This window comes from Lonchura striata, chromosome 12, assembly GCF_050655825.1.
Source record: "Lonchura striata isolate lonStrDom1 chromosome 12, ASM5065582v1, whole genome shotgun sequence".
In the NCBI taxonomy this organism is placed as follows: domain Eukaryota; kingdom Metazoa; phylum Chordata; class Aves; order Passeriformes; family Estrildidae; genus Lonchura; species Lonchura striata.
In genome coordinates, this window is record NC_140714.1 from 4910261 (window position 1) to 4931502 (window position 21242).

General features: G+C 47.7%; 1 protein-coding gene across 6 annotated transcripts in view; it reads left to right on the forward strand.

The window, feature by feature from the left end:
• The window catches only part of FRMD4B (FERM domain containing 4B), a 125961-nt gene that overhangs the window by 73404 nt on the left and 31315 nt on the right, over window positions 1-21242 (forward strand). For all 6 annotated transcript variants that reach the window (XM_085590306.1, XM_085590305.1, XM_085590308.1 and 3 more), the window contains exons 6-7: window positions 10824-10880; window positions 11822-11844. In XM_085590306.1, the coding sequence (XP_085446432.1) occupies window positions 10824-10880; window positions 11822-11844 (80 nt within the window). The remainder of the gene's footprint in view (window positions 1-10823; window positions 10881-11821; window positions 11845-21242) is intronic.

Below are 21242 nucleotides of genomic sequence, written 5' to 3' on the forward strand. Positions count from 1 at the left end.
AATTGCTCCTTAACTGGAGCAGTTTAACAGCACAAATAATTTTAGAATTGGAAAATTGTTCTGGTTTTGGATGGAATGTGGAAAATGCCACTGCTATTGAAACAAACCCTACCCAATATTAACAAATTTATGTGCCAGTATATGTGTTTATGTGTATTTATAAAGCTTATCGGAAAGAAAAGAAGAGAAGCATAAAAAAAGAAGTTTGAAGGCAGGCTGGCTCTTTTTTTTTTTTTTCCCTATGGCCTGCAAGTTGTGGTGCTCTAATTGTAGCAACCCAAAGTGTGGCATCCCTGTTCCTGCAAGCAGAACTGCCAGAAGCAGGGAGTTTCTGTTGTGTCCAGTTTCTGTGGGCAGCAGAGGGATGAGGATGAGGAGCATCACTTCCTCCTGGGAGAAGGATCTCTGGGCAGCACCAGGTGATTCAGCAGCCAGCGAGACCTGGGGAGGCTTGGCTCTGCCTGCAGCCCTCTCTGTGCTGGCACTTTCACAGCCCAGCTCAAGCCTGTGGCTCCTTCAGCAGGAGCCAGTTCATCCACTCTCAAGTAGCTTTTAACCTTCCAATTAACTCTTGTAAAAATATTCTGTTCTACGTGACAAGCCTCGGGTCAGTCTCTAGGGCACGTGGGGCCATCCTAAACCCCTGGGATAGGGACAGGAGGAGACACAAAGGTCCCTCAGATGTGCTCCCACAGCCTGCCCTCTCCCCTGGTGCTGCTGGCTCCTTTGTGGGGCAGGGAAGGAGCTGGGGGATGTCTGAATAGGAGCATCCCCAGCTCCATGAGGCAAGTGGCTGATGCTCACTGATGACAGCCAGGAATGTTCCCTGGCGTTTCTCAGTTGTTAATCCAGCTCCAGGAGGTTAGACCTGCCTCAGCTTGGCTTTTTGTTTTGATTTTTTTTTTCCTCTCATTCCTTTCCTTTCCTTGCTGTATTCTTGGAGTGAGGAAGCCCCAGTGCCCCAGTCAAAAAGCAGGAGCCCACACCCAGCCCATGTGCTCAGGAGAGCTCCCAGAGCAAGCCCTGCTAACCTGGATCTCTGCAGGAAGCCTCTGCTCTGTGTGGGCCAGGAATGTGGTTTTGGGACAGAAGCTGCAATCCCTGGGGTGTGCTAAGGCCTGTGTGGATATGATTGCTTAAAAGTCACCCATGGTTTTTTGCTTTCATAAAGGTGTTTCCAAAGTTTTCACTGCAGCTTTTCCCCATAGGGGAAACCCAAATCCAGGGTGGTGCAAATGCCTGATGCTTGAGTGCTCTTGTGACATTCCTGACACTGGCATGTGTTGACAGCACAGCATTGTTTGGGTACCTGTGCTCCCTTGGCTTCTGTCTTTAGAGGACAGTGATGTTTTTCTGAGCAGAGAGGAGAGGGTGATGCTGCCCTGCATGTGCCATGGGCATGGCAGTGCTCCTGCTGGCATGTGGGACACACCAGGAGAGCCAGACAAAGGCTTGGGCAAGCAGAGCCAGCACAATGGCAAAGCTCTGTGCCAGCCCTTCCCGTGGAGGGGATTTATCCTTGGCTTACAAGTGCAGAGGCTGCATCAGAAATGTATTTACAGTATTCTTTGAGATGTCTGTGTGTGAAATCCTGTAAGTGGCTGTGTCTAATCAAAGAGAATGGAATCCCCCTAAGAAAGTCCAGCACCTCTGGGGTCAGGCTAGAGCTGCTGGGCAGTGTGTGCTAGCCATCTTGTACCAGATGAATAAAAATCTAGGGTAAATACTATAGCATGTTACTATATTCTTGGTTACATAATATATTACAAAATAAGATTATGAGTAATAAAAAATGAAATCAAAACCTGTGTGACAGCTCTGAAGAGGGTGAAGGCTTGCTTGGTGTTCTGCAGTGCATGATTCTCTTCCTCACCTTTCAACCCCACATTCCTTCTTGCAAATCTCTCTCCTCCTTTCTGCAAATCAGGTACTGCTTCACCCTGCCAGGACTTGGAGGAAACTGGGGCTTGTGCATTTTGCAATCTCTGTAGACATTTTGGCAAGGAAGGGACAAGATAGAGAGTAAAATCTCAGCTGCCAAAAATATATATTTTTTTCTGCTCCCCACCCACTCCCCCACCTCTGTGCTCTTCTGTACAATCAAAGCTCCTTTGTGCCTCTGGGACCTTTGCTGGCACGTGCCAGGTTCATGCATCCTCTGTGACCTGTGCTGTTCTCTGTGTGGTCTCCTCTGCCTGTGAGCACCTGGGGGAGACCCCTTTGCCTGAAACAAAAGGGTTGAGACCTCATTTTTACTTTTGTGAAGCCTCCTTTGCATGTGAACAGAACACAAGATGTGCTGTTGCACTTGCAGAGTGCCTGGTGCCCCCTCACTGCACAAACCCTGGCATCCAGCTGAGGCAGCAAATGCTGCCAGAGCTCTCACCCTGCTCTCCTGTCATGTCAAGCTGCCCATTTTTCCCCTGCTCTGGTGCTGCAGTCCCCAGGCCCTTCAGTGCTGTGTGGTCCCAGCAGCTGCCTGGCTCCTGCTCTCCAGCATCCATGCTCCTGGAGCTTGGAGAAGTCACATCCATTGCCAGGAACAGCTTGGACCACCGAGCAGGAGGTGGGAGCTGGTGATAATTATATATCCAGGTTTCTGGAAGTGCATTGCAGTGACTTGGTTAAAAACTTGTTTATCCACATGTATTTTGGGAGAATGCAAAGGCTGGAGTTGCTTTGTGTACATCTGAGCTCTTGTTTATTACGTGCCTCTCTTTTCCAAGGCTTTGAGTATTGCTGACTGAGAAACTTCAGTGGTGACAGCTCCAGTTTAAAAACCTTCTCTCCCTTCATTGATTCCAAGAAACTGGGTTAAAATTTATAGCTGGAATTTAGGAGAGTGGCAGCCTGGTGCAGTGGTTACCTGGAATGGATGTGTTTGCACAGGGAGCTCTGTAACGTGCTCAGTGTGTTATTGCACAGCCCATGACCATAGCTGGGATGCTTTCAGGGAGGTGGGTCAGAACTGGTCACGCACATGCTGATGATAAATTTGGAAAGATAAATTAGTCTTTTCTTCTTTTGAAACAGCCAAGTTTGGAAAAATAACACCCTACTTGGCTAACAAAGCACTGTCAAGTTTATTATGCATTAGGGCTAACCTCCATATAGCTCTGCAGCCATACAGTTGAGTCTTTGCCAGGCCTTAAAATATGTTCTGTAAACGAAGATCTTGGTCAAGCTGGCTGTGTTCCCCATTTCCTCTGTATCTCTGGGTGTTGGGGGGTTTATTTAAGTTCCCCTTTGTTTCAAGGACTTGTAAGAATTATTTTACAAAAGGGAAAAGTTAAAGGAAATGTAAGTTTTCAGAGGAGTCTGTGACAGCTCCATGAACAGCAATGCTTGTGAGCACTTGGCAGCCTGAAGACCCAGTGCTTACCAAGAAACAGACCCCTGGTGTGAGCAGAAAGCCTGGCTGGTTCCCAGCTCATGGGGAGCAAAGTGGTCATATATCAGAGAGTTCTCGAAAGTTTTATAATGGATATTTCCTAATTCTCCCCCACCTCAAGGGAGAGGGGAATGTTCCCTTGTAGCCTTGTAACACTGTCTGATCCTAGCCAAGGCTATTAAATACTCTCTGTCCATTGCCTGAGTTGGCTGTTCTGCTCCCAAAGACAGCACATGTACCCCGGGTTGAGGTTCAGCAGGATCAGCTGGCCTTTTGCTCCTCCAGGGCTGTTCTCTCCTGTGGATTCTGCCATGGCAGCCACCTCCATGGCCCAGCCTTCACAGCAGCATGTCAGCAGACGAGGAGGATGGAGCCTGTGAACAAAACATGACGGGAGGGGGAGGCAGGATCCCACGCCGATGTAGTTTGGCAGATCTCCATGGGGCCTCCCAGAGACCTCACATGGGGCTGTGCTGGTGCCTTTGGGCTGTGAGGGGCTTGGCCATGGTGTGGGGACAGTCCAGGGCCTCCTCTGAGAGTGCTGAGGTCGAGCCAAGTCCTTCTGTAAAGCGTGATGGTGCCCCAGGGACCTGTGAGGCTCTTGGGGAGGTGCAGGTTGTGTCCCAGCTGGGCTGGCCCATTGCTTAGGAAGACTCAGTTGATTTGCAGCCCGAGTTCTGTTCCTCACATCTCTGGATGCAGTCACCTCCTCCTGGGACTAACGACTGGGTTAATTGCCATGAAGAGTCCTGCACCTTTGATGTCCTGGCCACAGAGCAAAGATGCTGTGACAGCTCAGCCAGTTCTGTTGTTGTGTGTGTTGATATCTCACTGTGATGTTGGGGTAGGAAAGCAAAAGGCTGTGATTATATGTTAATGCTAATGACACTTGCTATGTACCCTGGCTTGCAAACTAGGGAAGTCTTTATGCCTTTCCCCATTCTCTGCTTTTACTCTTGTATTAATGAGAAAAAGCAGCAGTAAATATGTTCCTGCTGCACTGTGCAGGCAAGTCCTAGAGTAGCTGCTCCTGTCCCTGAAGTTTCATCTAAGTGAAACTTGGCTGAGGCACAAAAGTCAAAGGGAAATGGATGACAGTGGCTGGCAGAGACAGCAAAATAAAGAGTCTAACAGGGAAACCTGAAGCTGTCCCTTACCACAAGGCACTAACAGCATTTATTTTTGAGCTGGGTTGGCCTAAGCCCCTGAGGTGGGAAGCAGCAGGTCTGGCCAGGAAAGTGCTGTGCTGGCCTCTGCACATGCACTGAGCTGTGTTTGGTCTCAGGCTGTGCTCCCTTGTGCCTGGTGTGAAGGTCTGTGGGGTTCCATGCATGAAATGGAAAACATCATGGACCATCTAAATGTTGTGAAGCAGCTGTGAGGTTTTCTGAGCCACCCAGGCTGCAGGGCTCTGTGGGAGAAATGCGGCACAAGTGGAAATCTCAAGTGCTCCTCTGAGGAAGGTCAGGAGGAGCAGACTGCCATTTGCTCCTATAGCAGCTTGTATTCTGCTGCTTTTGTGCTTTGCTTTACCTCCCTGAGGTGCTGGAGGCAGACACATGCTCTGCTGTGCTTTTTCCAGCTTGGAGTTTCTGTCCTTGGGAATTGAGTCCCAGTTGGGATGCTCGGCAAAGCTTGGGGCAGCTGATGCAGAAGGGAGTGGGATGGAGCCTCCAGTGCATTGCAGGGCAGTGTGAGCAGCAGGTGACACCACCAGGCTCAGATCTAGGTGTGAGTGCTGGTAACTGGGACAGGCAGTCGGAAGCTGGAGTGACGTTCCCCCCCTCACAGCCCCCTGAATTCTCAGGCTAGCCCAGAGATCCGAGGCTGTGAGGGGAGGAATATCAGGAGATGGCAAAGATTTCCAAAAGAGGCTCTTACCCCAGATATGTTGGTTCAGCTCTCTTTGTTCTGTGATGTCCTAGGGGAGAGCGGGGCACAAGAGGATGAACAGGGAATGTCAGGGGTCTATACAGACTTTGGACAGGGTGGGCTTCCCTGGCTCTCCCCAAACCCCGTTGGGGCAGGAAGGAGGGTCCAGGGATATCCTGATCAGAGTCACAGGGTCCCGGGGAAGGGGGCACAGAGTGCCCATGAGCTCACTGTAACACTGGAGGTTCTCCATGTGCTGCCAGTGTTGTCTGTGCAGTAATTAATTCCCAGTACATCCACCCCGACGGGGCGAGTGACAGGATCTGCCTGACCTAGTTCCTTCTGCACAGCTTGTGTGGTGTAACAGGTTGTGGCCAACACCCACTGCCCTCCCCAGCCTGTCAAAAAAAAAAAGCCTTAAACACTGAAAAGCTGCTAAGCTTTCTGCACTGCTGGGATGTGCCAGCCCACCTCTCTGGCTGCCAGGACACACAGCAGGGATGCTGCATCCCTGGTGGGAAGTCACCTCAGTGCTGGGTAAAGGCACAGGGGAGCTGGCACTGCTTTGTTCACTTGGGCTGGGTCCACACCCAGCTAATTGCCTGCCTGCCTTGGTTTGATCGTCTTGGAGACGTTTGGGACCTTTCTTTCCCTCCAACTAATTGCACCCTTCTTTCAGATTTTTTTAAAATCACCTTTCAGTAATCACTGGTAATCATATTCAGTCTTGTGGCTGTCTCAAGGCTATTCAATCATAGCATGTGTGTTTTGGGGAGTGTCTTTGGCTAATACAAATTTTGAAGGAATTTGTTTGAGGGAAAAAGCATGTTGGTATCTCAGCTCTCAAATCTGCAGGTGAAATGACTATTGTTGTCAGCCTTTAACCTCTGGAGGTTACATGTGGTTTGAATAAACCATGTCCGCTTTCACTTCTTGCTCTGGCTCTAAAGAGTTAAACATGACAGTTCCTATGTGTGCTTATTTTTTTAAAATCTGCTTTAATCTGAGTTTACAGCCTAAATATTTGCTTAACACAGTTAATGCTCATCTGACTATCATCACTCTTGATCTGAGTTTTCATCAGGATTTCAGACTTGTATCTCTATGGCAGTAAATTCTAGTGTTGTTGCTGTGTCTAATGAGGGTTCACTCCTCTATTCATGACCAAGCTTGTGATTTTTATCACATTTTATGTCTCTGCAGCAAGACTTGAGCTCCTATCTGAACTGGGGGCTAAATTCTGCCCGTGGGCACAGAAGGTTGAGTTGGTCTTAACCAGATGCTGAGATAGTGACTTACTCCTCCTGCTCTACAGTAATTGCCAACCAGTTTGGATACCTGCTGCAGCCTTTTATTACTCTGGTGTTCATCAGATTGACAAAAAGCCACCACCTGAATCCACTGGACCGAGTTCAGTGTTTAGATAAGCCACTGGTCTTCTGTCTGAATCTATCTTTGGTTAAAATGATGGCCCCTGTGCAAACTCTATTTGAAAAATATCAGTTTCATCCCCTCCCTGAAGCTGCAGTCACCAATCTGTTTAAACTAATTTACATCTCAAATGGAGAAGATTCAGATTCCATTATCTGAATGACATACATCTACTTAACCTCCCGCTGGTGACCTTGTTCCCACTTGGGATAAATCTAGGAAAATCTTCTACCTTCATTTTCAACACGTGGCCGTGGGAGCACTGGCTGCCCTGGCTCTCAGGGTCCCCCACTTGCTCACTGAAGTCTCTGCTTGAATTACCCTGGCAATGGCAGGCAATGCAAATTAATCTTCTTACAGTCATTTTCCTCATCTATTTTTGAAATCTGACCTTGCTGATAAAGCAATACTAAGACAGAAACCCCCATCTGCTAACCTCCAGGCTGAAGGATGATTATAAAATCAAAATACTGCCTGAGTGAGTGGGAAGAGTCACGGTCCTGCACTCCAGAATGACACATATCACTGTCTGGATCTGTGTCAAGCCAAGGGCTGTCCAAACTCCATGACAGCCCAGGGCAGAGCTGGATTACATTACAGCAATGGCCAATTGCTGAGCCAGATGGCAAATAATGTTATATTATGATGAAAAAGTACTTCCAGGCTCAGAGGGAATTGTCCAAGACACTGTCACTTGCAGAGCATTATTCTGTCAAATACAGGCTGAGCTGGGCTTTGGCATCCTTTGCTTCAAATCCTTGTTCTGCTGCTTAGCTACTGCAGGACTTCAGGGCAGTCCCTTCACTTCCCTGCACCTTTTGTTTTTTTCTGTGATTTTTAGTCCCTTTAAAGGGTGGGTTGTTCTTCAGGTTGGTTGTTTTTTTTGGTTTTTTTCTTCTGAGCCTTGCTTATAGTGGCCCCAGTCTCCTGGCACTGTTCCTGTGTGGTGACAGGGGACAATAATTAGGGCTGGTCCACCCTGTTCTGAGGTTTGCAGCAGCTGGGGAGACATGATGGCAGCTCTGCTCCTGGGGTGATCTGTTTGTCCCCTTTGCTTGGTCAAGACACCTGCAACATCTTCAAGAGGTCAAGTTAGGGAGGAGTCTCTTCACTCTTTACAGCTTCTAAGCAAACTGAGGGCCCTGGCACAGCAAATGCCTCACTCTCAAAGCAAAGTGAAGCTTCCTCACCTGGAGAAGCCAGTCCCCCTTCATGCTCTCTCTGGCCTCCTAAAACCCTAAATGAAGTGGTTTGTGGGATCACTGTTAACACTTGTGGCCATGCCACAGCAACCAGTAGAAGTGACCAGAGTTTCTTAAGGCCAGTATCTAGGAAAAAGCAAATAAACACACAAGAGCAGTCTTGTAATTACTATTCCTAATTAGTTAATGTCTGTGAGGTGCTTTGAAGATGAAAAGTGAGGAGGTGCTTGGTTTTTAAGTCCCAAACACCCCTGTAAGGCCAGCAGAAGCTCTTGCTGTGGGTCAGCAGAGACTCTGCTGCAGCAGCTCATCAAGTGCTGCTGAGCTTATCTGGAAGCCAGCAATAAATTGAGAGGGCTTTGGAGAGTTAAATCTCCTTGGGTTTCTTGTAAACTTAAAAGGCAATGAGCCCCATGTAGCTGACTCTGCCTTGGGGCAGGGCAATGCTCTTGGTGAGCTTTTAAGGTCTTTTGTGTCCCTGTTTTCCCTGATTTTGTGATCCAGGGACAGCTTTGCTGAGCCAGATCTCACCTTTCCTGCTGAGCTGAGGTTCCCTGTGATGGCATTTTCCCAAATCTGAGCTCTTTGTCTGCTGCTGAAGGACACCAGTGGTGCTGGGGTGACCTATCTCCTGTAATCCTCTCACCACCACAGCTGGCATCAGAGGTTGCTTGGGCAGATGTAATTTAAGCTTTCAAAAAGCCAGCTCAGATGTGCATGACAAAGACTAACCTGATACAGACCTGGAAGTAACAAAGTGCCTTAAAATTGCACCTATGTGAAGAGTTCTGGGCTGCAATCTTGCCTCTTTTCTTAAGCACCAACATGAAAGAGATCTGAAGGAAGGATGCACTTCAAGCTATTTTTTTTTTTTTCTCTAAACTTGTGATGCACCCCTCCTCTTCTAATAAAATATGTCTGGGAATGCTTTGGGGGCTTCTCCTGCATAGCTGGTGCCACACCTGTTGGGAAGGGGAAATTCCTCTTGGTCTGCCTGTCAGAGAAGCCTGGGGGAGTGCTGCTGCTGGAATGTTTTATTGACAAAGCTGGCAAAAACACTTCCTTTCCATTAAAATTGAATTATTTGTTTGTTCAACTTTTGAATTTAGTCTCTGTGGGCCAGACCTGCAGCTGTGGTAAATTAGCTCAGCTCCAGATGTGCCCTAATATATTTTGAGATGTCATTTCCCTGTATCTGTATGTAATTCTGTAGATCTTGCTGCTGCCCTGGTTTTGGCATTATTTCAGCTTTTGGTCTGCTTTCTCTCCTCATTCAGCCAACAGATCCTGGGGACTAAAGATGTGTTGGGATCTCAGTGACATGTCCACTATCTGCATTTGCAGAAGGTCAATAAGAACAATCTGTGTTCCTGGGCTGCTCCATAGTTTTGTGCTTTGCTCACTGTTTGCAGGATGCAGGAGGGGTAAAAGAGTGCAACTGTCAGTGCATCTCCTTTTCTCTTCCAGTGTCACTGCTGGTCCTAGAGTAGAACCAAGGCCAGGGGCTTTCCTAACCTGGAAAGTATATACTTAAGCTTGTAAGCAGGAGAAAGAAAAAGGATCCTCGTGTAGTTTTGATGCTTTGGCACCTGTGGAGTTTCTGAATACACAGTGCTGGTAAAACAGGGCTGGTTTTGGGGTGTTCTCAAGGCACAAGGCACAGGAGATTTTCAGCATGGGGTCCATGCAGTTTTTCTGAACATTGCTCTAGAGCTCCAGTGGAGTTGGAAGAAATGATAGCTGTAGGGTGCAGACTGAGCAGGACAAAGGACTCAGTTGTGCTGTCTTTGTGACTAATCAGTATGGCTGGTTTAGCATTAGGGGGTTGTGTACCACAATGACAACAAACAAGGAATAGCCCTAAAACTGTAACCAGTAAAACTATTTACAGAGAGTAATTCCTTGGCACTCTCTTGGCTGGGACAGATGGATAGATGCACCCAAGCCCAGCTTCTGTGCTCTGGAGAGCACAGAAATGAGCTGGGAAATACCTTTTCCTGTAGATGGTGTCAAGGCTTTGTATCTTGTCAAATATTGCTACTTGTGGAGCTGATAAGTGCTCGTGGGTGCCACCCAACCATGTATCTGCCATGCCCCATCCCTGCAAGTGCTGAATGCCAGGGCACACGGAGTAACCTGCTCTGGTGGAAGGTGTCCCTGCCCAGGGCAGGGGGCTCGGGGTCTAGATGCTTGTTAAGGTCCCATCCTAGTGATTCCATCCCTGGAACGGGTGGATTCTGTGCCCTGAGGAGGGGGGTGGGTGTGCTTCCAGCCACCCAAATCCCTTCGCTGCTGCACGGCAAAGGCTGGCAGCGTGCGGGACCGCGTCCCGGTGAGCTGGGGCGCGGTGACAGGGGGCAGCATCCCGCCACACGCGGGGCAGCATCCCACCACACGCGGGGCAGCATCCCGCCAAACACGGGGCAGCATCCCGCCACACGCGGGGCAGCATCCCACCACGCGCGGGGCAGCATCCCACCACACGCGGGGCAGCATCCCACCACACGCGGGGCAGCATCCCACCAAACGCGGGGCAGCATCCCGCCACACGCGGGGCAGCATCCCGCCAAACGCGGGGCAGCATCCCACCACACGCGGGGCAGCATCCCACCACACGCGGGGCAGCATCCCACCACACGCGGGGCAGCATCCCACCACACGCGGGGCAGCATCCCACCACACGCGGGGCAGCATCCCACCAAACGCGGCAGCCAGATTTGTAAAGAAAGCAGGCGGAGGGAGGGCCGGGCTCGGGCTGGGGTGGGGTGGGGAGGACGGGCCGGGCTCGGGGTGGGCAGGGCAGGACGGGCCGTGGCAGCGGAGGGGAGCCGGGGCGGGGAGCGCCGGGCCGGAGCCGCAGCCGGCGCCGCCTCTGCCGCTGCCCCCTCCCCTCCTCGCCGGCTCACGCTCCGCTCTCTCCGGCACAGGGGCACATCGAGGTGGACAGCGAGACCGTCTTCAAGTTGGCCGCCCTGGTGCTCCAGGTGAGTGTCTCCCCCCGGTTCGGTTCGGCTCTGCGCCTTCCCCTTCCCGGCGTTTTCCCCCCCGCTCCGTACGGACCAGCAGGGTTTATTTATGGTCGGAGCGGAGTGGGAAGCTGAAATACATAGGAGTTCTTTTTTTTTCACAGGCTAGTAAGAGAAATATTTATTTGAGGAGGTTTTAAATTGAAAGAGTAAGAGCTAATCAAGGGAAGTCATTTATCTGGGCAGGTTTCCATTCAATTTATCACTTACCCTAATTTAAATACATTCCAGAGATCTGGGAAGAAAAGTGTAAATATTGTAGCTAAATCAGCTACATTATGCCTGTGAATCTCCTTTTCCAAGCATATGGTTTTGATACCTCTGTTATGTTAAAATATACAGTGTCAGTTTCCCCTCTCATTAATCTAGTTTTGTTCTACTGAGACTTAAACTCCAGTTATTTACCACTTTCTATGAAATAAAATTCTGCCTTTAAAAAATTGGGGATTTTCCCCCATTGTGGTGTCATTGACAAAATGCCACAACAAAGCTGCAGCAGCAGCTTGATCTGCCTGAAGAGTTGTTTTCATCTCGAGTGAGCACAATTCCTCCCAACTGCTGACCTGACTGTACAGCCAATTTTGCCTGGATGGGAGAGGAGGGAGAATTGTATTTCACTTCTTGTGCAGTGAAAGCGACATTTGATTTGCAATGTGAAACTCATCCCCGTTTTGGAAGCAGTTTTATTTGTGCTGTGGGTGGATTGTCTACAGCTGGGAGCATGAGGGGCCAAGTCCAGCTCTTGAGCACATGCAGGCAGGCTCCGTGTTTTGCAGGGAGTGTGGTGGGGGTCAGGATCTGCCTGCAGGGCTGTGGGAGTGGGGAAGTGAACAATGCTGGGAAAATCGAGGGTTTTGAAGAGATCATGTTTTAATTCTGTCACTGTTTTTCAATTGTAGGAAGCTAAAGGGGACTATTCCAGGTAATAACATTTTCCTTTCTAATGCTGGTGTGTGCTTGATGGATGTGTTTTTCTGTGCTGGCATTGTATTGCAAACAATCACAAATGGGGGGTAAAGTCCAGCTGCGAGCAGTGCCCAAAGAAAGTGAAATGTGCTGCTGGGCTGGATAAAATCTGAGTCTGCAAGGGTGAGTAATGTCTTTTGTGAGCAAGCTCTGAGTCAAAACAGTGTTTCAGGCCACCACTCTTTGCTCCCCTCCCAAGTGTGGGTGCCGCAGTGGGAGAAGGGGAAAGCTCCCACACTTCCCTGCTGGGAAGAGCTGTGCTTTGCCAAACTTTTGCCAAGCAAACCATTGCCTGTGCTTCTGCTGACCTGTGTTTGGGTCCACGTGGGTGACCTTGCCCACAGCCCTGCCCGTGCAGTGGCAGTGCAGGGACACTGTCAGCTGCCCTGGGATCAGTGAGCCATGTTCTCCTGCAGCTGCCCCGGGGCCTCTCCCTCCCCACACTTGACCCAACAGTTGTGTTGCAGCTGATGTGTGACCCCCCTTCTTTGGTTGAGCTGTTTAAAGCTGCATCATCAGATCTGCCTTCCCCTTGGAGGTGCTGCTTACCCAGCTCTGATTGTGATAAGGAGCTGAGGGGAGCAGGTGGGGTCACCTGGACCTGCTGGAGCCACGGGGAAAGACCTTCCATTAGAAACAGCTCACTAAGCAAATAGAGATTCAGAAGATTGGCTTTGGTCACGTTAATATTTTACTGCTTGCTGAGTTTCCATATGGGGGGAGAAGTGTGTTTTATGCTTTAGCTACCACAGCTTTGGAGAGCGTTCAGTACAGACCTGTCTGCCCAAACCAAGTCACGTTTGACTGCCAGAATGACTCTGCTTTCCCTTGAGGGGGCAGCTGTCAAGTAAATGCCAGTGCCAATCCCTAGACCCCTTCCCTTCAAAGTCCTGTCTGAGCCCTGCCAAAGGACAGTACTGTGAAGTCCATCAAACCTCCTCCTCCTCCTGTTTGTTGGCATCCTGTCACACCTGCAGGGAGAAAAGATGTCTGTGATCAGCTAGGTGGGCTGGCTGTGCAGACCATTTCTGTTTTGTTCATGCTTTGTGACCCACAGTATACTGCTTATACCTGTAGTAAGCTGCATTTTTCTCTAGAAAGACCCCTTATCTTGCCTGATCTCTACAGGGACGCCCTAAGCTTAGCTCAGTTAGGCCCAGATAACCAGAAAATCACTGCTGACTCCACAATAAGTAACTTGTTAAGCTGTAGCAACTGGTGGCACAATTTTCTTGATTGTCAAGAACAGGGGTTAATGTTAGAAACCACCTTAGTGGTGAAAAGCTCCCTTATGTGGTTTAAACTTAACACAGCCTCCTTATCATTTGCCATAAATAGGTTTGTAAGTATGGCTCCATGAGCCCAAGAACTGTCTGTGGTTGTTTTCCATGCTTCCCTGGACACGTTGCAAGGAGTGGATTGCCCGTGGTTACCTTCAGAAGTATTTAAAGAAAGTTGTGGAGAAGAGTACTCTGCTACAAGAGTGATTTCCAAATGCAGCTCTTCCCCTAAGAGTCGCATGGAAATAGCTGCAGCAATTGTTTCCTCTGTTAAACTGAGCATATGTTACGCCCCTGTGGCAAATGAACACAGCCAGCTGTCTCAGGCACCGTGAGCACACCAGGAGTGAAGGAATTCCATGTCTCATATCACAAGTGGTCCTTTGGGCCAGTGCTGATAAAGCAGTGGCTTAATTGCCAGCATATCTTAACGATGAAGGACTGGCTTCTGCTGCACAGCTTGCTGTGCTGCACAGACCGTGTCCCTGCAGCAGCGCTCCTGTGCAGTGGGATTTGCCTCCCTTTGCAGTGCCTTGAGTTTAGTGTGCTCTCTGCTCACTGTCATTTGGACATTCTGCTTTGAATCACCTTTTGGAATGTGGCTCTTGCACCACCTCTGCTTCCGTGAGAATGTGCAGGTTGATTTTTCTGATACTGGATTAGTGCTGAATGAACGTGGGTAAATACAGGAATTGCCTGAAGTCCTGGAGATTAGCTCTGTGGAAGTGAGGATTGGGCCAGTCCAGGCAGTGCTGGGGATCTCTTCCTGTCTTGATTTTTCACACACATCCCATAGGCAGCTTTTCCATGGGGACACATCCTGTGGTGGGGTCACCATGTGGCGTTCCCACTGACATCAGCTCCGTACCAGGGCCCAAACACGGCTGACTCCCGTGGTTCTGCAGGAACCTCTTTCCCAATCCACTGCTCAAATTCTCAGATAACACCCTGATGGCAGGGAGCAGCAGCCTGCTGAGAAACACCCTCCCCTGCCCCATGCTGAGTGGGTGAGCGCATTCCTTGGAAATCTGTTTCTTTTCAGTGAGCAAGCCTGACACGTGGGTGCTCGGAGAAAGTAAAAAACTTTTGATTTCTACACCACAAAGGTCACTCTGAAGGGGCTTCACAGTCTGATAGCACTGGCAGCATGGGAATACCAGGGACTTTGGGGTTTGGTCCTTGCAGGTGCTTAGCAGTAGGACCCTAAGGTCCTGAGCTGGGATCTTAGAAGACAGGGTTTTTTTCACAGAATCATGGGATGGTTTGGGATGGAAGAGATCTTAAAAATCATTTAGTTTGTGCCTTATTATTTGGGGAGAGACTTTATGTAAGATGATACAACCAAGTCCCACTTTGAGAGGACCCTGATTTTGAAGACATCTTTATAAAACTAAAGTGCACGCTTCAAAATTGCACCTGCAGCATGGCCTGATTTGGACAACTCTAGATTCTCAAAGGCAGCCTCACCTGGCTTTGGGACACCAGAGGAATGAGGAACAGAGGTGGCAGCAGGCCACCATGTACCCATTTCCTTTTCCTGTTTACCCAGCTGGTGATCCCAGCCAAGATAATCCCCTGCTGTGTGTGATGAAGAGGATGTCACTGGGATGCTCAGTGAGCTATCCCTCTCCCCCTGCCTGGGATGGTGTCAGGGCTGCCCTGAGCAGAGCAGGACAGTCCTGCAGCTCTGCTGTCCCCAGGAAGGCTGGGCTGCTGCAGATTGCTCCCCTCTGCCTGCCTGTGCAGCACTGGGCACGCTTTGCTCAAGAGGAAGGATGTAACTAACACTGCCTCATGTTTGCTTTGCACAACTCATCCATGGTTTCCAGTTGACTGCTCGTGTGTTTAAGCTGAGTTCTCAGCACTTTTTGCCCAGCTCCTGCAATAGGAACCCCGAGCAATCATTAGTCATTGATTGGAGTTTTGAAACTCTGCGTGAGTTAATTGCGTTTTTCCACTCTCCTATTTGCAAATAGAAAAATCTGCAAGCCTGGTTTTATGAAATCTTCATTGTTAGACTCTATGCAAAGGTTTTAGAAAGACAATGTGATTCAAATTGTGACTTCTGGCATGCCTCAGTTTTGGGGGAAAAAAATACATATTCTGTTTATTTTAGGAATTCTATTTGAATTTTAAAGAGACAATGTTTTGGCAGTCTGTTAATTATTCCTCTTGTAGATGTTCAACATATAAACTCTGGCCTCCTTGGGAAATAAATGATCTAGCTGTATTTAGTTTATAAATTAAGCATCTGCCCTCTAAAATGCTGTATAATATTATACACTTTTATTTTCCTTTGTAGCTTGATGAAAGAGACATTTTATAACTGAGAAGTTCTAAATGCTGTCCTAGCACTGGAAAAATATTTATCAAAATCAGATTAGCTACAGGGACTATATAAGGAAAGCAACTTGGGGGAAAAAAAAGTTTATTTTCTGACTGGTAATCTTGGGCTGTATTTTCCCCAGTACCATTTCCAGGATTGAAACCCAGCCATGCTCCCTGGAAGTTAATTAAATTGCTGGAGGAGGGATTCTATTTTCTTTAAATAGCTGACGCATTCATTTTTGATTCTGGCCTGTGGGCTGCAAAGATAACTCCCGACTGGTATAACATAACACAGACAAAATAATGAATTCCTGATAGCTGACATGTGCAAGGCACCGGGGTTTATCGTTCAGGGGGTGATAAAGGCAGTTTGTAAAAGGGAAAGGTTTGGGTGAGAGATATCCCTGCAACTGGGGCTATGGAGTAATTGTTCCTGGATTTAAAAATCCTACTTGGAAAAAAATGAAGGTCTTGATGTAGGTGCAGAAAGTAGTATTAACAATTTGCTCTTAATTAAGAGTGAGTGCTCATAGTGAGATTTTTGGGTAGGGTTTAGTTAGGAGGCTGAATATTTTGCCAGGCAAACTGGAAGATCTCTTGGTGGAAAAGAGTGCAGGTAAGATAATGTGGGCAGTGCAAGAAAATAGCTGTTGGAAAGAAGTTAATAATTGTCTGATAGCAAAGCACCTGCTTGCTCTACCGCTAACCCTCAGGAACAGGACACACCTGAGGTCTGTTGGAGGTGGCTTGTCCAGCCTGTTTCTGGGAATTTTGCCAGGAAAATTCCTGGTGTGGCCACGCCCAGGGCTGGGGTTGGGGCAGGAAGACACGTTTGGGGATGAGTTCCAAGGAGACATCTCACCTGGCAGCCCAAGATCAAAGCTCGGTCTGGATCCTGTTTCAGCCCCAACTATTTCCTCACACCTGTGCCAGTGGTGATACAGAAGAGCTGGTGGGTCAGCAGGGGATCCACTCTCAGGACATCCATCTGGTGCCTGTGCCAGCGCTGCAGTTTAGTTTCTGATGTTCTTTTCCATGCAAATGCACTTTTTAAATGCCCGTGCCCTGATACCCTCAGCCTTTTGCAGCCTGCCCCCAGCTCCCCGTGGGCTGTGTCTGCCTGGCTGTAAATCAGTGCTCAGCCCTGCTGCTGCCTTGTGCCCCTTGTGCCCCTGGCCCTTGTTTGCCAAGTGACTCATTGTGTGCTTTGCCTTTCAACTGTGACTCCCAGCACTTTTTCTTTAAATACCTGGCACTGGCTCTGAACCATTAACTCTCTCTCCGTCAAACCCAGCTATGTGCTTTCCTCAGCTCCCTCTTTTTCAATAAACAGCTAACTTAGGGCAAGACAAGCAAAGATCTGCTTGCTCAGAGCCTGTTAGCTGAGGGGGTTGATTATTTATTTTGCTTTATTTGGGAGCATATGATAAACCAAGGTAGTAAATAAGCAAGTTTAGGGAAAGTCATATCTATTTCATACAATGATGATGATCACCCTACTGATAAGTATCAGATGCCCACTTTCCCAAGAGCTTAATTGAATTTTATACGCTCTTCAGAGAAAGCTGGTAATAGACTGCAGTAATTTTTCTCTAGCAGGGTGAAAATTTTGCTTTCCTTGGTGAATCCATGCAGGTCTGCCATGAAGAACAGGAGCTGAGGGAAGGCAGCAGGCAGAGGGGAGCCAGGCAGGGAACTTCTGAGCTCCATCTCCCTGAGCACCGAGGCAGCAATTGTGAGATGAAAACATTGTTTTCTCCTGGTGTTTTATTTTTCATGCAAACCAGGTGCAAATACAAAGAAAAAGTACTTAAGATGCCATTTTTTGTATAGTCTTTTCATGGCAACAGGGTTTTTTCCACTGGTGCTACTTGTAGATTCATCCAATTCATGGCATATAAAGCATATACAGTCTGCAATGATGTAATTGTAATGGTTTTTTACAATTTCCTATTTTAAAGTAGTTCTGTAAGGACTGTCAGGGAATTCGTATAGAATGCTTATTATGGAGCAGATTAATTAGGTGAAAACACTGTGGGTGGAAATGAGCAGAAAGGATTAGATGAAGACGAAAAAAAAAGGATGTTTGCAGTAATTTAACAACCTGATCTCATGGGATTTACTACTTGTATATAGCAATGTAACTCTTAATATTCACACATAATTATGGCAATTTGGTAGGGAACAGTAATTTTTAGATTTCATGTGTGTGATGTTTGTACAATTTCCATAGGGGCAGAGAAGGGGTTACTGTGTTTTGTCCTCTTTAAATAGTCCCTCCACAGTACTTTCTTTTCTTTGGTTCTTCTTTTTTTATTAATTGTTTTTAACTCAGAGAGCAAAGCTAGAGTGGGTACAACCCAGCCACCTAGAGAGGTCTTTTGTGTGTGCTCTGCATGCAAAATAGATGAGAGACAAGGCAAGCAAGGTGCCAGGAAATTCAACATCACCCAGCTTGTCCCCCATGCAGGGGAGAAGCTGTCACAAGGGGGGTAGCATCATGACATCTCCAGTAAAAGATGCTTTTCCCTTGTCTTAGAAATTTGCTTAAGTACAGGTTCAATATTAAAACACGTGGCCTTTTTCTATTGTAAAAATCACATTTCATGGTTTTGTGTTGTAATGTATTCACTTCCCTTTCATTGAATATCTGAAAAACTTCATCAGGTCTACAGGGATTTTTTCCAGTCTTGCACCCTCAGCTGTGAGCAGGAGTTTGGGCTCTGGTCTGATCCCTAACAAAATCCTCACTCTAGAAAAGCAGAAGTAAATCTTTTGCTTTTCCTTCCCATTGTGGCTGAGATGTACTGCTTGAGGTGTATTTTGTGCTTAGAGGAAACGGAGCGACAGCTTTTCAACGTCAGCTTTTTTGCTTTTGAAGATTTGTCAGGTCTTTATCATTATTTGGACACTTTATTTTTCTTGTGGTTCCATGTATCTCCATGTATCAGCCGGGCTGTGATAACAAGCTTTAAACTTTGCTACTGTACTCAGACATGCTAAAAACCCACTACTAATATGGCTAAGCTGACCTTTGTGCGAACAGGAAGAAAGTGTGAATGTTAGAAATAACAGTCTGCTGTTGTGAGGAAGGGCTTGGGATCCTTCAAGCGTTGTATCAACTGTGAATATCCAACTTTTGCTTGGCAGTAAATCCCCAGGTGAAGCAGAGCCATTCTGCTTTTGTCTGCTCTGTTAGGGGAGCACTTCTAGCATGTGCTGTGGGTCTGAGCAAGCAGCTCTTTAAACATGGATGTGTCGTAGGAGGTCTGTGGGATGGGATCCACCACCCATCGTAGGTGGTAGGTCCAAGGACCAAACGGGTTTGTCATCAGAATATTCATGTTTCACAACAAGAGCTGTAAAAGAAACCCTGAGGATTTAGGGCAGCTCCAGGTCACAGATTTTCTCTAGCCACGCAGAGCTGCTTCCTTGGCACCCTGTTCCTTGTCTGCAGAGTGGAAGTTGTAGCATTGTCTCATCTGCCAAGGCTGTGGGAGCAGCTCATGTTCCCGTTTGTCTGCTCACCATGCTCTCATATGGAGAGGTGAGTGCTTACAGCTGTTAGGAGAAATATTGCATTTTCCTTGGTGCTCCTGGCCTGTCTTCCAAAAACCAGTGTATGGGGTCACCAAACCCCAGCAGATCAGGAGGTGCTGCTGCTCTGCCCAGGAGTTGGGCAGTGCTTGGGAAGCAGAGAAATTTGGCTCAGGAAACTGGACTGGAGCTCAAAGTCAGGCCTGGAAGTCCAAGGCTCTGGTTCAACTATGGAGAATGGTCATCCAGTCCCAGCTACACTTTGTGTTTGGTGGAGGTCCTCCTTGAGCTGTGGGGCTAAAGCTGTTGCAGCTCTACAAGTTGGGAACCCATAGCATAGTTACAGCCTGAACGTCCAACAAGCTGGGGTTAAAAAAGCCATCTGCACTGCTTATCAGTGTCCTTTTCACAGATGGGGCTGGAAGGCTCTTAAATGCCCCTTCAAATGCCTCTCTGAGCAGGCGGCTGCTATCTGCTGTTGGAGTGGCAGCCTCTGCAGCCCTGCCCCCAGCAAAGCTCCTGCTGCTTGAGGGGAAGCTCGGGCTCTGGCAGCCCTGTACCAACGGGAGCCCCTTGTTCATGGCCTTTCCACATCCTGGGCTCCCTTCAATAGAAAAATAACTTTCTTGAGTGTGCCAGCAGACCATGAACTGAAAGGTTGGGAAATGATGGGAAACGTCTGGCATTTGCCACAAAAGAGGATTTGTCAGAGAGCACATTTCGAAATCCTCCTGCCAAGATCCTGCTGCTCTGGCGTACTCAAAAGCTGCTAAATCCATCTTTTCTCTGTACCTCCCCTGCTCTCTCTTCCTTCCCTCACTTTTCTCCTGCACTTTTAACCCTGCTCATTTTTTCCCCTCCACTGCCTCACTGCTTGCTCCTCACACCTGTTTCTCGTGGTCCCTCAGAGGGCAGAGCAGCCTCCACGGGGGCCTGAGGTTGCCTTGCTCTTTATTTTACAGCAAACCCAAAGCCTACAGAGCAGGCACCTGTTGCTGAAGCAGCCCAGCTACAATGGGATGGTCCATGTTGCTGGTTCTTGTCTCTGAGTGTAAGGAATGGGAGCACCTGGGAGACCTTGGTGATGTTTCCCTTGAGTCTGGTCACTTGAGAAAGTCACTTTAGGACCCAGCTGGGGTGTGGGCAGCAGCACAGGATATTCTTGTACAATTTGGTGCAAATGAATTTGGTGGTCTTTCTCAAGAAATAGGGCTGTTACTGCCATCAGCTGAATAATCTGACCCTCTGAAACCCTTGATTGTCAAGCATTCAAGTGTCTGCTCTAATCATGTACTGTTTTGGAGTATTTCTTTTGCTAGCTCTAAATATCTTGAAGAGAGTGAGGTGACAAATCCTAATGGAAATGCTTTGAATAACCTTCATGATGTAGGGTAATAGTGTATCATCCTTTTGCTGTGCAGCTGCACATTTCTGTGAATCTCATATGTCATTCTCAAATATGCTGGTCCATGAAATAACTTTCACATTAATTTTGAGAGGCTGATTGACATTTTCTAAAGACAAGGCCACTCTAAATTCTACCTGTGCTATGCCTAAAATTCATTTCAAGATTTATCTGAACATAAGATAATGACATTCAGGAGAACCAAGGAGTGACTTAATCCAATGATCCTGTAGTAACACAAGAAAGTATTTGTGTGAGGTCAAGGAACTCCAAGAATAAAGTTGCTATACAATGCACTTTCCCTAGTGATAAATCTGTCCCTTATTATGTGTTATAAACACAATTCAGCAAAGGGAGACACACCTGCCTCTGCTTTAGTCAGTTAAGAGTTGTCTGAAGTCCTGTCCTCATTAAGTTGTTAATATTTACAAAGAATCTGTGGGCTGATAAGCTTCTATGCTGTAGTCCAATATATGGCTTTTGCTGCTGGGTGTGTTGCTTGCTCTTCATGTTTTGTTACTCTCATTAACCATATCATACTCCATCTAAGCTCTTACCTGCACTGGCAAGGGGCATAAGCTAGTTTTTGACAGTAAGTACAGGGAAACCTATTGACAAATGGTCCTCATTAGCACAGTTCTGTAAATCTTTGCCTGGCAGGGAGTGTTGTATCATTCCATTACAAGCTGTCAAGACACACTTTCTGGGGGCATAAATATGTAACTCTTTAAATTTTCAGTAATGTGCTCTAGGCAGAGCATGCCACTATGGTCTGGCTTAGTTCCTTCCTGGCTTAGTTCCTTC